The sequence below is a fragment of the Daphnia pulex genome, chromosome 3, assembly GCF_021134715.1.
Source record: "Daphnia pulex isolate KAP4 chromosome 3, ASM2113471v1".
Taxonomy (NCBI): Eukaryota; Metazoa; Arthropoda; class Branchiopoda; order Diplostraca; family Daphniidae; genus Daphnia; species Daphnia pulex.
Window position 1 is genome coordinate 8,569,535 of NC_060019.1, and position 11,697 is coordinate 8,581,231.

Genomic DNA, 11,697 nt, shown 5'->3' on the forward strand with positions numbered 1-11,697 from the left:
AAAGTAAAAACATTCAAAGCAGCTGGTCAGTTCTTAAGGAAACGCTCCCGCGCGCCGCAACAAGATATGATTGGTTAATCGAAGTGACATCTATTGACAGCGACAAACAATAGAACGAAAAATAAATCAACAAAACAAACAAACCTAAACAAGCCTACAACGTCTTCGTTTCTGAAAGCATTTTGCAGTTTCTTTTTTATTAACTTTGTTAGTTGTTACAAAAGGACATTTATCAGTCGTCTTACTGCTTTCTAACCTGAGAGAACTCTGAGGTTTTTACTTGGCACTTTTATTATGTGACACGACGATATCTCGTCGTGGTTCAGTTTCAGTTGTAAACATTAACGCGATAAACTTTATTTCATTACTTACAGGCATTCTGTTTAACATGAATGACAGAATTATTACAATTTCAAATGAATCTGTAAGTATTTTAACATCAGTATTATTTGCATGAGCAAACTGTCATTCGTTTTCATGAATATTTAGGTGCAATCTCATTCAACACCTACCGAATCTCAGCCTCATGAAATTAACACCTCAATCACAATCAATGCTACAGATGAACAAACTTCACCGGAAGGCTTAAATCAACAGCAGAGATTATTTGAACCACCTCTTCCTCCACCTGCTACAATAATAGCCAGAGTGGATTCACATCAACCTCCTCCAAGTTATGAAGAAATTAATGATCCTAATGGTACCAACAAAATGTTTAATAAAACAATTTTTTAAGAAAAAGAATTAATAATGATTCTCTTGTTTTAAAGTTCCCCCTCCGTCATACGATTCGTTATTTGGGCGAGTACGAGAGGTTAGAAAAACATCTCGTGGTTTCGTCGATTTCATAAAAAATCTGTTTTTCTTCCTGCTTGGAAAAAGTATGCTTTCCTTCTACCTACAACCTTCGTTCCGTTTTTCCCATTCAATAACTAAAGCATATCATTTATCAACATAGTCGGTCTGATGATAGTTATCGGAGTAACGATTCTAATTCCAATTTGTATGCTCGTCGTCGGAGCCGTCTATTTCAATGATTGTCCGGCTGAAAGTCACATTCCAATTTACCTAATTGTCGGAGGTGAGATATTTGCTATATTAATTCAACGGCTTTTTATCACCTAAACGTATGACCGTTCAAATTATTCGACACAGGGGCATGTGGCTTGTTGAAGCAATTCCTATCTTTAAGAGTTCGCTCGCAACAGTCCCGACAGGCTGATCTCGAAGTCCCCGACAGCTCTCTAACAGCATCTGTTCAATCATTGATTAATAGTTTCTTGATTTGCTGGTTTTTTACAGGTAATGTCTGCTTAAATGAAAGTTAAGAAATGAAAGTTAATTGACCTACCCTTTTCCAACAGGGTGCTATTGGGTGTATCGTGTGTATGAACCAAACTATTATGACCAATCCGATTCCAAATATTGTAGTCACGTCTTGTTCTCGTTCGCATTCTGGCTGCTGACCTCTACGTACATTTTCGTAGGCGTCGTGATTATATTACTGTGTTGCATCAGCAGCGCGGCTCTCGTTCTGACACGAAATCGTTAGCCAATGACGGCATTCCTATAATAGCGCACATGTTATGACTCAGGGAGGGATTGTGCCAAAAAGAAGGTTAGCGACTGTACATAACAGCACCTTATAAGTCAACATTCCTTGGAGAAAGAATGTCGACCAATTATCACGCACATGATTCTGAATACATTCTTCGAGTAGATTCTCTTTGGTTATTTATATTCATTGACATTTATTAATTCTTGGTAAATCATTGGTTAACTCAAAAATAATAATATGCTAATATTATTAAAGTACATGAGAGACAAAGATAATAAATGAAGTACACGAAAAGTAAAATAGATCGAATGATGAGAAACGAGTGGGTATCTGGTTGTCTGTGCTGACTAACAAATATACGAACGGCTAAACATTTTTCAGATTATTTTGTCAATGAAAAACAGAACAACAAGAGGTCGAGAAAAAAAAGATAATAGAGGTATTTAAGCTCCTTATTGGCACAAGCACCGGTTGCGGTTGGAAACGCGAAGAAAAAAAAACTATTGATTTGACAACGACAACCAGCGCTGATAAAGTTCATAAAGAAAAATTATCTCTTTGGTTGGTCAGTCGTACAAACGCGTCCGATTCACGACGGACGCATTTATAATACGGTCATTCACACACACACACGCACTCTCACACACACACACACACGAAAGGAAATTATGTGAAGTAAAACAAAACCAAAAAAGAACGAGTGGAACATTTCTGAAAAATTCAGACGAAGGAGAAGGGTGAGAGTTCAGTGTGATTGAATTAAGGACTAGAATGACGTAATTCATCTTGGCGAGAATTAATCATTGTCGTTAGTCAATGTTTCCATTGGCGAAACAACGTGACCATCTTCTAGCGTTATTACCCATTTCTTACGATTGCTGCTTACCGTGTCGACGAGCACACTCAGCTCCGGGAAGAGTTGAGCAAGCAATCTACAAATAGAATTTAGGAAAATTTTGTTTATGATAGTTCTGAAAATTTGATAAGGATTCGGACGTCACTTACGAGTAGACGGGAAGAGCGACATCATCGATAAACTGAATTTGCAGAGTAGGTATGCAGGCTTTTTCCCGATCCATCATTTCATCTGGCCGATTTCCCATTTTCTTTTCTAAATCTCCTTGGGAGAAAAATTCGTGATAAACGAGCAGCTGCAGAAAACAAGGAAGAATTGTAATACAAAAATGAGTTTCTGGCAATATAAATAGTTTTGAAACATACCGCAGCGTTCTTTGAACTGTTCCAATCTATTGTTGGAGTGGAAATAAAAAAGAAAAATGAGTAATGAAAAAGTTTTTTAATAACTGCTTTGATTCACCTTTTGTTTGATCTGAAAGATCGGCGGTGGTCATCATCAAGAACAAAAGTAACTGATGGTGATCGGCTCGATTTTTGTCGAAGCCGGAAGTCGCGAGATCTTCTAATTTCCTGAATATGCTTAAGTGATGCGATACATCAGTGGCTGTGAAAAGGGGAAAACATATTTGTAATAACAACAAACAGATTAAGGGAAGGAAATAATGTTCAATACCAAGAATAATATCCTGCATCAAATCAAGACACCGGGTGTAATCTCCCGACGACAGGTTTTCAAAGATGTTGCAACCCAGAGTATTAATAATACACATGGTTTGAGCGAAGTGATGTCGCTGCAGGATATATGCATAACAAATTGGAATGAATAAATTCAATTAAAAATATGAAAGGAAAAATAACTTGACACCTCCATGACGGATCCTTCTGAACTGTATAGGGCAGCCAGAAGTGAGTTGGAAGCCAGCTGGAACGAATTGGTGGTGCCTCGGTGGTCAATGTCATGACATAAACTCGATACCAACAAGGCCAAAGCCTCCAAGTCCCTGAGGGTTGAACAAGAACCACGTAATATGTAGCTGAGCCACATGTTTGCGTTATCATATTCCAAGGAGGGGTTATTACGTCAAATATTCTTGTTGAACCAGTCTGAGCCGCTTGATGAGGACGTAGGTAAAGTGGAACACTGAAAAGGCGTGCATCCAGTTGTGATAGGGTGGATCACGGTATCCTTTTCGCACCATCAAGACAAACCTACGGCATTTTTCAAAGAGACAATCAATAACGCGATAAAGAATGTTGATTCAACACGCACGGCAGATGGCGGCAAAGTCAATAGACAACCTGCTGAGTGTTTCTTGATTTATCGACCAGCGTTCCATGAGACCCAGATCGTGAAACACGGCCACCACAGCGGCCGGCGTCTGGAGCTCTTCCATTGAACGTGGCACGAATTGAAACTCGCAAAAGTTTTTGTCAATGTTGTGCATGTTGTCCTCGTGAAGTAGTTTGAGCGTTTCCTCGTTCGAAACCTGTCGAAGAAGCACCACAACTTAGGAATGTTTGATTTAGAAAGACAAAGAAAGGCTTCCCCAAAGCGCCTCAGGTCTTGGCCAGACGATACCTTCATGTGATACATCATTAGCTCGTTACTAAGTCGACTCCGATGCTGTGCGTCTTGCACTTTCTTGTACATGAGACCTTTCACGAGAGAAATCCCGCAGTAAATGGAAAAGGACATGGCCGATTCCTCGTCTACCCGCGTAAAGCAAGGAGCACTGGTCTTGTTGCACAATTCCGCTACGCCTAGCACGTCATCGCCATCTTTTATCGGGAAACACAAAATATTCCTGTCAACCCAGAGGCAGGAGAAAACAATACAATATCAATCGTGATGATTCAAATGTAGTAGATCATAAGTGGAAGTGATTTATTAGAGAGAGAAAGACTCACCTCGTTTTGAATCCGGTGGCTATGTCAATGTCCTTGTAGAAGAGTGGGTGTGAGTAGGCATCGGCGATATTAAGTAAATGGCCCGTGGTAGCCACGTGACCTAGGATGCCCCGATCAAGGGGAATATCGAGCTGGCGCCTATCGGTCGTGCTCCACTGTCCTGACTCGGCGGATGACGACCCATCAAAAACCTTTGCCACCAGACATTTGCGCTGCTTGTCATGCAAGAACAGCGAGCAACGCTCGGCTTTGGTCAAGTTACGGGCCTGGCTCATAATCTCCTTTAGTAGTTCATCCACATCGTCTATTGATTATCGACATGAAAGAGAGTGAGAGGGAGAGAGAAAAAGGAAAAAGACATTGAGTGTGAGTGGACTGCCTTTGTTATCCTCGAATGCCCTGCCCCGTGCGACACCTCATCAGCCATATAGCAAGAAGTGTGTGTGTGTGTGAGTGTACGTGCGTATATACATTTATATATATATAAAAGCAAGTCAGAGAAGTATTAAAGAAACACGTACCCAAGTGAGAGAAAAGATTTTTGGCCACCGACAGCAGTGATTGGCATTGTACTCGGAGCCGTCTTTCTTCCTCTAGTTCAACGGCACCGACCAGCGTCCCCAAGACCTGCCTGCATAGGGTCAAAACACACACACACGTCATATAATGAGATCCATGTGCCGTAATGTCGCCATACGGGATCAATAGAATTGTTAGAATAGTTGAAAGGGATGGACAAATACAAACATCACAATAGCTGTCAGAATGGTGGGGGAGGGACGTCTGTGTAGTGGGATCATGGATCACGCTTGAATGATAAATAAATAAGCTTACTGAAAGCACTGATGCACAGCCTGAAGATCTAGAGAACCAAAAGCATCATGTTCTTCTTGTTTGTTTACAAGAGCCACCACCAGGAAGAAATGGTGATTGTCAGGCCTCTTAATCGGCACAAGCATGCAGTCTGAGACAGCCTGGTCTAGTAAACCTTCAAGTGATCCTTGCGAGCTTGGATCCAACCCACCCTTTTCCATCCAGAATGTGTCATCATTCAATAATCTCATGAACTTGCCATACTCCTGGCTCTGATTGGAACAACAATTTAGAAGATGAACAAAAATCTCTAGCTTTACTGTATGTGCATGCCAAACTTACCCATATTTGGACAGGCCCTGGCAATGTTGTCTTTCCAATGACGCTGACAGTCAGACCATAGTTTGGATCTTCATCGTGGGATGGTGGTGCAAAGGCATGGAACACTGTTTGTGCCTTGGTGACTTCTCCCAACTAAGCATGTCCAGAATGAAATAAAGAAAAACAACCGTAAAACAACTTGAATCAAAGGTTTTGTGTTTGGCAGACGGTCAAACTGGTTGTGGTGGTGTACATGCTCATTGATGATGATCTGGATGTTGCTGACACTCTGGAATTGGAGCCGGGCGGCAAGTTTGAATGCATCCGGTGAAGTGCAGTCGCCAGTGTCGAAATCATTGCAGTGATCCATCTCAAAATTGATGAGTCAACGGAAGCTGCTACCAAGAGACGAGAGTGGCATCCAAACACACCAGTTAAAAACGACTACTAAAGTATCACACTGGCATTTTCACCATCAGCCTCTCATTTCCCACATCGAGAAAAGAGTGCAAGGAGCTTGGCTGCTATACTGACGTAATGGTCACTGTAATTAATATCGTCAAACTTGCCCGCCAAGATTAAAAAGTTGATTACTACCCCGCGACTGCCCTCAATGTGCTTCCGCTGCTGTTTATATCCCTACCCTACGACGACTGACGACCAACAGCGCCACTGTCACGGTATACATATAGCCTACGAATTCGGCGTGCATGTTATTCAAAGGCCCGGGCCCATTTTTACACACTGCACACGGGTCGGGTCCTCCCTCAGAGCCATCATGTCCCACACGACGTCCCACCAACCCCTTCAGCCAGTGACTTCAAGCGGGCAACGGAATTCGCCGCTTGGGGTCTCTGTTGTTTCGGCTAAAAAGTCAACGTCGCGGACAAGTCTTGGGGAACGAAAGGCTTTTTCCCATTATGTTGTAGCCGTCGCCGCCCTCTGCAGCAGACTACGGTCAGTGCACAAATGGATGAATAAGAATCCTGGTTGTTGTTGGCCCTTGATATGTTTCACGTCGGTTCGGGAATAACTGGCACTACTATGTTATATGGAAAAGCAATGGATGGGGATCAGCTTTCAAAAACTCAATTAGGCTCACGCGAGTGTAGTAGTGTGAAGCTATATAGCTCGCCTGTGTTTGCGCCTGCGTTATAAATTTAGATGTGTGTACACTGAAACAACAATTCGATTTGCTGCTCCGACCCAGCGCAAACGGTTGGCAAATTCTGATGATATGCGCGCCCAAAATAAGAATCGATCAAAATTCGATCCTCATTATTCGGCCGTCAAGTTTGTGTTGATGTTACGTTATCGGTAAGAAATATCGGCCTGAAAATAGGCGATAAATGGGAAGCTTTTTTGAAAAAAAAAAATCTGAAAGGCCCCGACTGACTGCAGGATGCGACTCGAGAGAGGAAAAGTCTCTTTTCGATTTCTCCTTTGATGGTCGCGAGCGAAACATTTTTCAAAGGAATAAGAAAAAAATAGAAAAATCAATTGGTAATGCATCGGTAATACATTGTTGAGCCCCGCGAGAGAGGTTTATCGATTATTATTATTCTTTTTTTTTCTCTTTTTACCAGCACCGATTCAGTCACTAGGTATAGCGTATAGTACCGTGTTACTTTGTAGACGAGTCGCTACAGTGCTCCCAGACTACTCACGCTCCAGCAATCGATTCAATTTGGGAGAGAGAGAAGCGGGATAAAAAGGAAAACTCGGCTCCCGAAAATTTCGCACTGAACGTTATTATATATGTACGTCGTAACGGAGCTGAATACAAATCTATATATCGACTGAGATCGAGATGAAGTAGTAGTCGTCGAAATCTGATTTCCTTACTTCTTGCTCACCCAAATGGGAATGTCTAGTTCATCATTCTTGGCCGGCAAGCAGAGATTGAGCGCGGTTACCTAGGCGAATATGAAAAGCTCCTCCTGCTGTATATCATGTGCTTTCATGCGCGAGCAATTTACTTCACCCTGCCCACCATCCGCACCACTCCAAACTTTATTCTTGGTAAGAACAAAAGTAGTGAAAGGAGGCCGTATGACTTAAATCCTCTTGCAACCTACGTAGACAGCCTCTGCTTTCACGAAATTTTTTTTTTTTTCCCCCGTCCGTTTGATTTACAGTGATTACGTCGAGTGCACGCCAGACCTGTCCCGCCATCTAGAATTGATCAACATGGGGTCCGATATTATTATTTTGTTTCTCCTCTTATACTGATATTGTTCCGTTGGAGCATATAAGACTCCTCTTCCGGCACCAACACGTACAATCTTAAGGGGCAGGATGGAAGTGGTGTGGTCCCGACATCTTTTTGTCGGTTGGTGGTTGGTCGGTCGGTTGATGGTCGGTCGGTCGGGAGAGCACACGCGATCGTTGATAGTAGAGCGTGCGCTCTGCGAGCCGTTCGAGGTTATGACATCACGCGGCTGCTGCTACTACTGCTGCTGGTAGTACGGCCTACTACTATACATCGGAGAGCATTAAATTCATTGGGCAAACGTACACACGTCATGTTTGGTTTTCCTCTCTCTCTCTCCCGTGTGGGTTTGAGCCTGTTAAATAAATAAAACTTCAAATGACTGCCGCCGTTTGGTTTTACAAACGTAATTCATTTAGACGGCGCGTCGTCATTTTGATTCGATTTCCATCAGAACGATGACCCTATCGCGATTGCAACGTGCCGGCTGCTCTAATAGTAAATAAGTAGAGCTAGTTATTATATTCCCAGCAACAACACACCGACACACGAAGCATATATAGGCTGCGTTCTTTGGAAAAGCACCGTCCCGATAACGATCCCCATTTTTCACGGGAATCGTCGTACACTTTTTGTTTAGCTCTCACACTAGCGTGATAGAGTAGACGGGTCATTACTTATAGTTACTTAGTCGAGCCTCGGCTTTTTTATTCTCCATCTTCTTTTTACCTCGGCCAATTGTGTCCGCTCGTCGTTTTCTCTTGCGTTGATAAATCAAAAAAGATTGGGGATGCCGTTCCTCACCATTATGTACCAAAGAAAATGGCCGCCTATCATGCCGAAGCAATCTTTGGCATTCTTTAGCGGGTGGTGGGGTGGAGCGATGAATGTTATTTCATCTGATGGCGTCTTGACAGTTGAAGCGGGGTTCATATCGATCTGCTTCTCTATCGGTTTTCTCTCTCTCTCTCTCGAGATTGCTGCCAGTTGTGCAGTTGACAGTGAGCCTCGCGGATTGGCCCTTACCATGACGGTGGCCCAAAAATGCACATATGATGATAATAAACCGGATGGAAAGGAAAGAAGATGGTCGCCTGAGAGCAGGAAATTCAGTAAACGAGTTTATCAGACGGCAATTTCTGTTTTTCTTTTTTTTTTCTAGACCGACAGTTGCGAAAGTGCCACCGTCGGTCCTTCCGGCTTGATGGACCTAACCGACAGCTTTTCGGTTGATCGATAAAGACCGTCAAAGGGGTGGAGAATGACGAAGATGAAAGGCGATTTGATGAGCTTTGGGAGGGAACAAAAAAATATCAAGTTTTTCTTCCTTCCTTCCGAAGATCGGTCGATGCTGCATATATATTGGATTCCCAACAATAAAGCCCGTCCAATGAAGGTGAAAAGCCTACTGCACTGTAGGTTCGTTTTTTGGCTTGTGATCCGCTTTTGTGTCGTGTCCCGATATCGAGATATGGCACGAGGACTAGGATGTTCGACACTAACCAACTCAGCTGCTCTTGTATCCCCCCCCCCCCCAGTACTATATACTAAACCAGTAGCTATACAATCTAATAACGCATCCACCCCTTTTAAGTCTACACACATATATATGTGTAGCGAGTGTCTGCTGCCAGGCATTTGCTATCTAGCTGAAGCAATATACGTGTCTTGGGAAAGAAGAGGAAAGGAGTGGCTTCACTTTGACAACGGCCTTTCCCTTCAGCCCCCCCCCTTATAGCTCTCTTGGTGAACGAACGAAGACGAGCTGCTGCTGCTGCTGTTCAACTCTATCGATCGCCTCTTTCCCGGCCCTGCTCGTCTAAGCCAATTAATTTCCCAGTGTTTCAGGGGACGAATCAGTAGAGCAGCGTGAGCACAAGAGCCAGCAGTGTGAGTGTGTAATGATCCTGTGTTTGTTATTACGTTCATAGCTGCTAGCTGCACTATACTGTCCGTTTGATTGCGAACGCAACATCCTACTCCGCTCTTGAAAGTCTCAGTTCATTCTCCTCCCCCCTTTCATCCTTCATTGTATCCGGACGGAGACAAAAAACCCAAAAAAAAATCAGTTGGGAGCTCACTGGCAGCACTGCTGGAGTATGTGCTCATCTGTTCGTCACAATGCAATTCGCAATCGTCACCGGGAGCCATGTTTCCAACTTTCCTTTCTCCACTCACGCGAGCTTTAAATATTCGGCCATATAGCTGGTATAATACCAACGGTAGGCTACCAACTCTAGGTGCTCTGCAGCATAAAAGAAAGACGTGTGTTCATTAACAACTATACAACATCCTCGGATGAACACCGTCAAGTAATAATCACCGGATGGGGGGAAAAGTTTTCACGAACGAATCAATCGGTAATAGAGAGTCAAAATGACATTTCAAAAAAGCGACCATTTTACTTTCGTCTTTCTACAGAAAGCTAGAAGAACAATTTCCTAAAATGTGCAAGGACAAGTTTTCTTGGAGCATCGACAACAATCTCTCCCGGTGGCTCCCAAGTTGACTTGATCAAGAAACTGGAAATTTTCCGAGCGAAACTTGTACAGGGCGATGGATAAAAAAAAAGTCGAAAAGGTTTAAAAGGGTATAGAGACATTGGCAACCCAGTGAACCTGAAGACTTGGGACCCGTTGTATGGCTTTTTACGCAACGCCAATATGGAAATTCTTGGTTCAACTAAAGCTAGAGAATCGTTTGTGTGCACAAAACACACACACACACACTCAATAGAGCCAATCTAAAAAATGTCGAGAGGATCTATTGAATAGAAGTGCGCTTAAATTCGAGAGAGAGAAAAAAGAGAGAGACAAGATTTCGCTTTTATATAATGCATATTGTATCTTGCCTCTCAGAAGATGAAACGACTGTGATCCATCTAATCTTCTTTTCTTTCCTCCCCCGTCTGCTTCCTTGGAAAAAGAAAAACATGCCATAGTCACCCACTCATGCAACCAGGTTACACGTAGGAGACGAATATAAAAGGAGCCCGTGGGAACACATCACCTCGTGACATCAACCTGACTGTCACATGCAGAAAAAACAAACAAAAAAAAAACATGTCGAAAATAAAAATTGTACGAAGAAGAATAGGCTATAAGCATGATCAATTTTAAAAAAGAAGAGTAGTATTAACATCGCTTTTTACAGGCGCTATGTGTAACTACATGGTAATAGAACGAGAGAAACTCAAGTCATCGTCATTCACGACATTTTCGTGATTGGGGAGGAGCGGCTTCATCCGCCCCGATTAGTAATCAGCTTAGTGGCGGTGTGGGTATAAAGTTGCACAACTTTTGCCGTGACAGATAAGGGTATTAACGATTCATTCCCATTTGAATTAAGCTGGAATTAAGGATGGGAATACCTTGTCGTCGTGGTCATTGCGGTGAAAGAAGCCCCCCCCCCCCTCGTTTCCCAGCGCAATTTCTTAATCAGTATTACCTACTTCGTGAATTTGACGTCACTGTTTCGATTGGTTGCAGAACATGTCGCGTCTACACGTGTAGCCTATGATACGACGCCTGTATAGAAATAATAGTGTTAATATACATGTTCTTATTCGTGTAGTGCAAGTATTGATTGCACACGGGCACCGGAAAGAGGTCAAAGAACCGTTAAACAAGTTCGTTTGACCATACTGGTTAAAAACGACGGTGATGAAATCGGATGAAATGAGAAAAAACCCCAAAACACTGGGTATTTCATCATTCAGGATTCAACTGATTCTCCCAGAATTTATCAAATTTGAGTTGCCACTTTCCTTTCTTATGGGTTGATTACAATTTCTTATCAGACTACATAATCGCAACGCGATGTAAAAGGAGGAACAAATTTGAAAAACATTTTTTTAAAGAAGCTGGGAAACAATTTAACGAGAAAAACAAAATGAAAATAAGGGCAATTTGATGCCCCATTATCCGAACATCAGCATATGGTAAAAAAAGATGGGATCAATTATTATATAACGTTCGCTGCTAGACAAGATGGATCGAGGGCCCGTAATTGGACATAAAAAGGGGCG

General features: G+C 42.6%; 2 protein-coding genes across 3 annotated transcripts; one reads left to right on the top strand and one right to left on the bottom strand.

The window, feature by feature from the left end:
• Window positions 1–118: 118 nt before the first annotated feature.
• On the top strand, window positions 119–1,719 carry LOC124189907. 2 transcript variants are annotated; one of them, XM_046582417.1, is made up of 7 exons: window positions 119–272; window positions 375–424; window positions 490–700; window positions 771–881; window positions 959–1,081; window positions 1,156–1,302; window positions 1,365–1,719. In XM_046582417.1, exons 2-7 carry the CDS (start codon window positions 389–391, stop codon window positions 1,550–1,552), a joined length of 816 nt encoding a protein of 271 aa, XP_046438373.1. In that variant the 5' UTR covers window positions 119–272; window positions 375–388; the 3' UTR covers window positions 1,553–1,719. The 2 variants fall into 2 exon arrangements, with proteins under 2 accessions (XP_046438373.1, XP_046438374.1); XM_046582418.1 differs by having other exon boundaries at window positions 126–424.
• Window positions 1,720–1,731: 12 nt separating this feature from the next.
• Window positions 1,732–6,245, bottom strand: LOC124189901 (cGMP-dependent 3',5'-cyclic phosphodiesterase-like). Its single transcript, XM_046582412.1, has 14 exons — window positions 5,712–6,245; window positions 5,480–5,611; window positions 5,159–5,409; window positions 4,846–4,955; window positions 4,325–4,628; window positions 3,996–4,221; window positions 3,716–3,903; window positions 3,497–3,625; window positions 3,282–3,417; window positions 3,090–3,207; window positions 2,877–3,020; window positions 2,780–2,805; window positions 2,564–2,709; window positions 1,732–2,490 (listed from the first exon to the last, which is right to left on the bottom strand). The coding sequence occupies exons 1-14, from the start codon at window positions 5,826–5,828 to the stop codon at window positions 2,355–2,357; spliced, it is 2,163 nt and encodes a 720-aa protein (XP_046438368.1). The 5' UTR covers window positions 5,829–6,245; the 3' UTR covers window positions 1,732–2,354.
• Window positions 6,246–11,697: the final 5,452 nt, after the last annotated feature.

Bases quoted from the DNA above. Each gene is read 5' to 3' on its own strand.
- LOC124189907 (XM_046582417.1), top strand. From the start codon at position 389: ATGAATGACAGAATTATTACAATTTCAAATGAATCT. The intron at 425-489 runs GTAAGTATTTTA...ATGAATATTTAG, and splicing joins TTACAATTTCAAATGAATCT to GTGCAATCTCATTCAACACC. The intron at 701-770 runs GTACCAACAAAA...CTTGTTTTAAAG, and splicing joins AGAAATTAATGATCCTAATG to TTCCCCCTCCGTCATACGAT.
- LOC124189901 (XM_046582412.1), bottom strand. From the start codon at position 5,828: ATGGATCACTGCAATGATTTCGACACTGGCGACTGCACTTCACCGGAT. The intron at 4,956-5,158 runs GTAAGCTTATTT...GACCCTATGCAG, and splicing joins GCTGTGCATCAGTGCTTTCA to GCAGGTCTTGGGGACGCTGG. The intron at 4,629-4,845 runs GTACGTGTTTCT...GATAATCAATAG, and splicing joins AAATCTTTTCTCTCACTTGG to ACGATGTGGATGAACTACTA.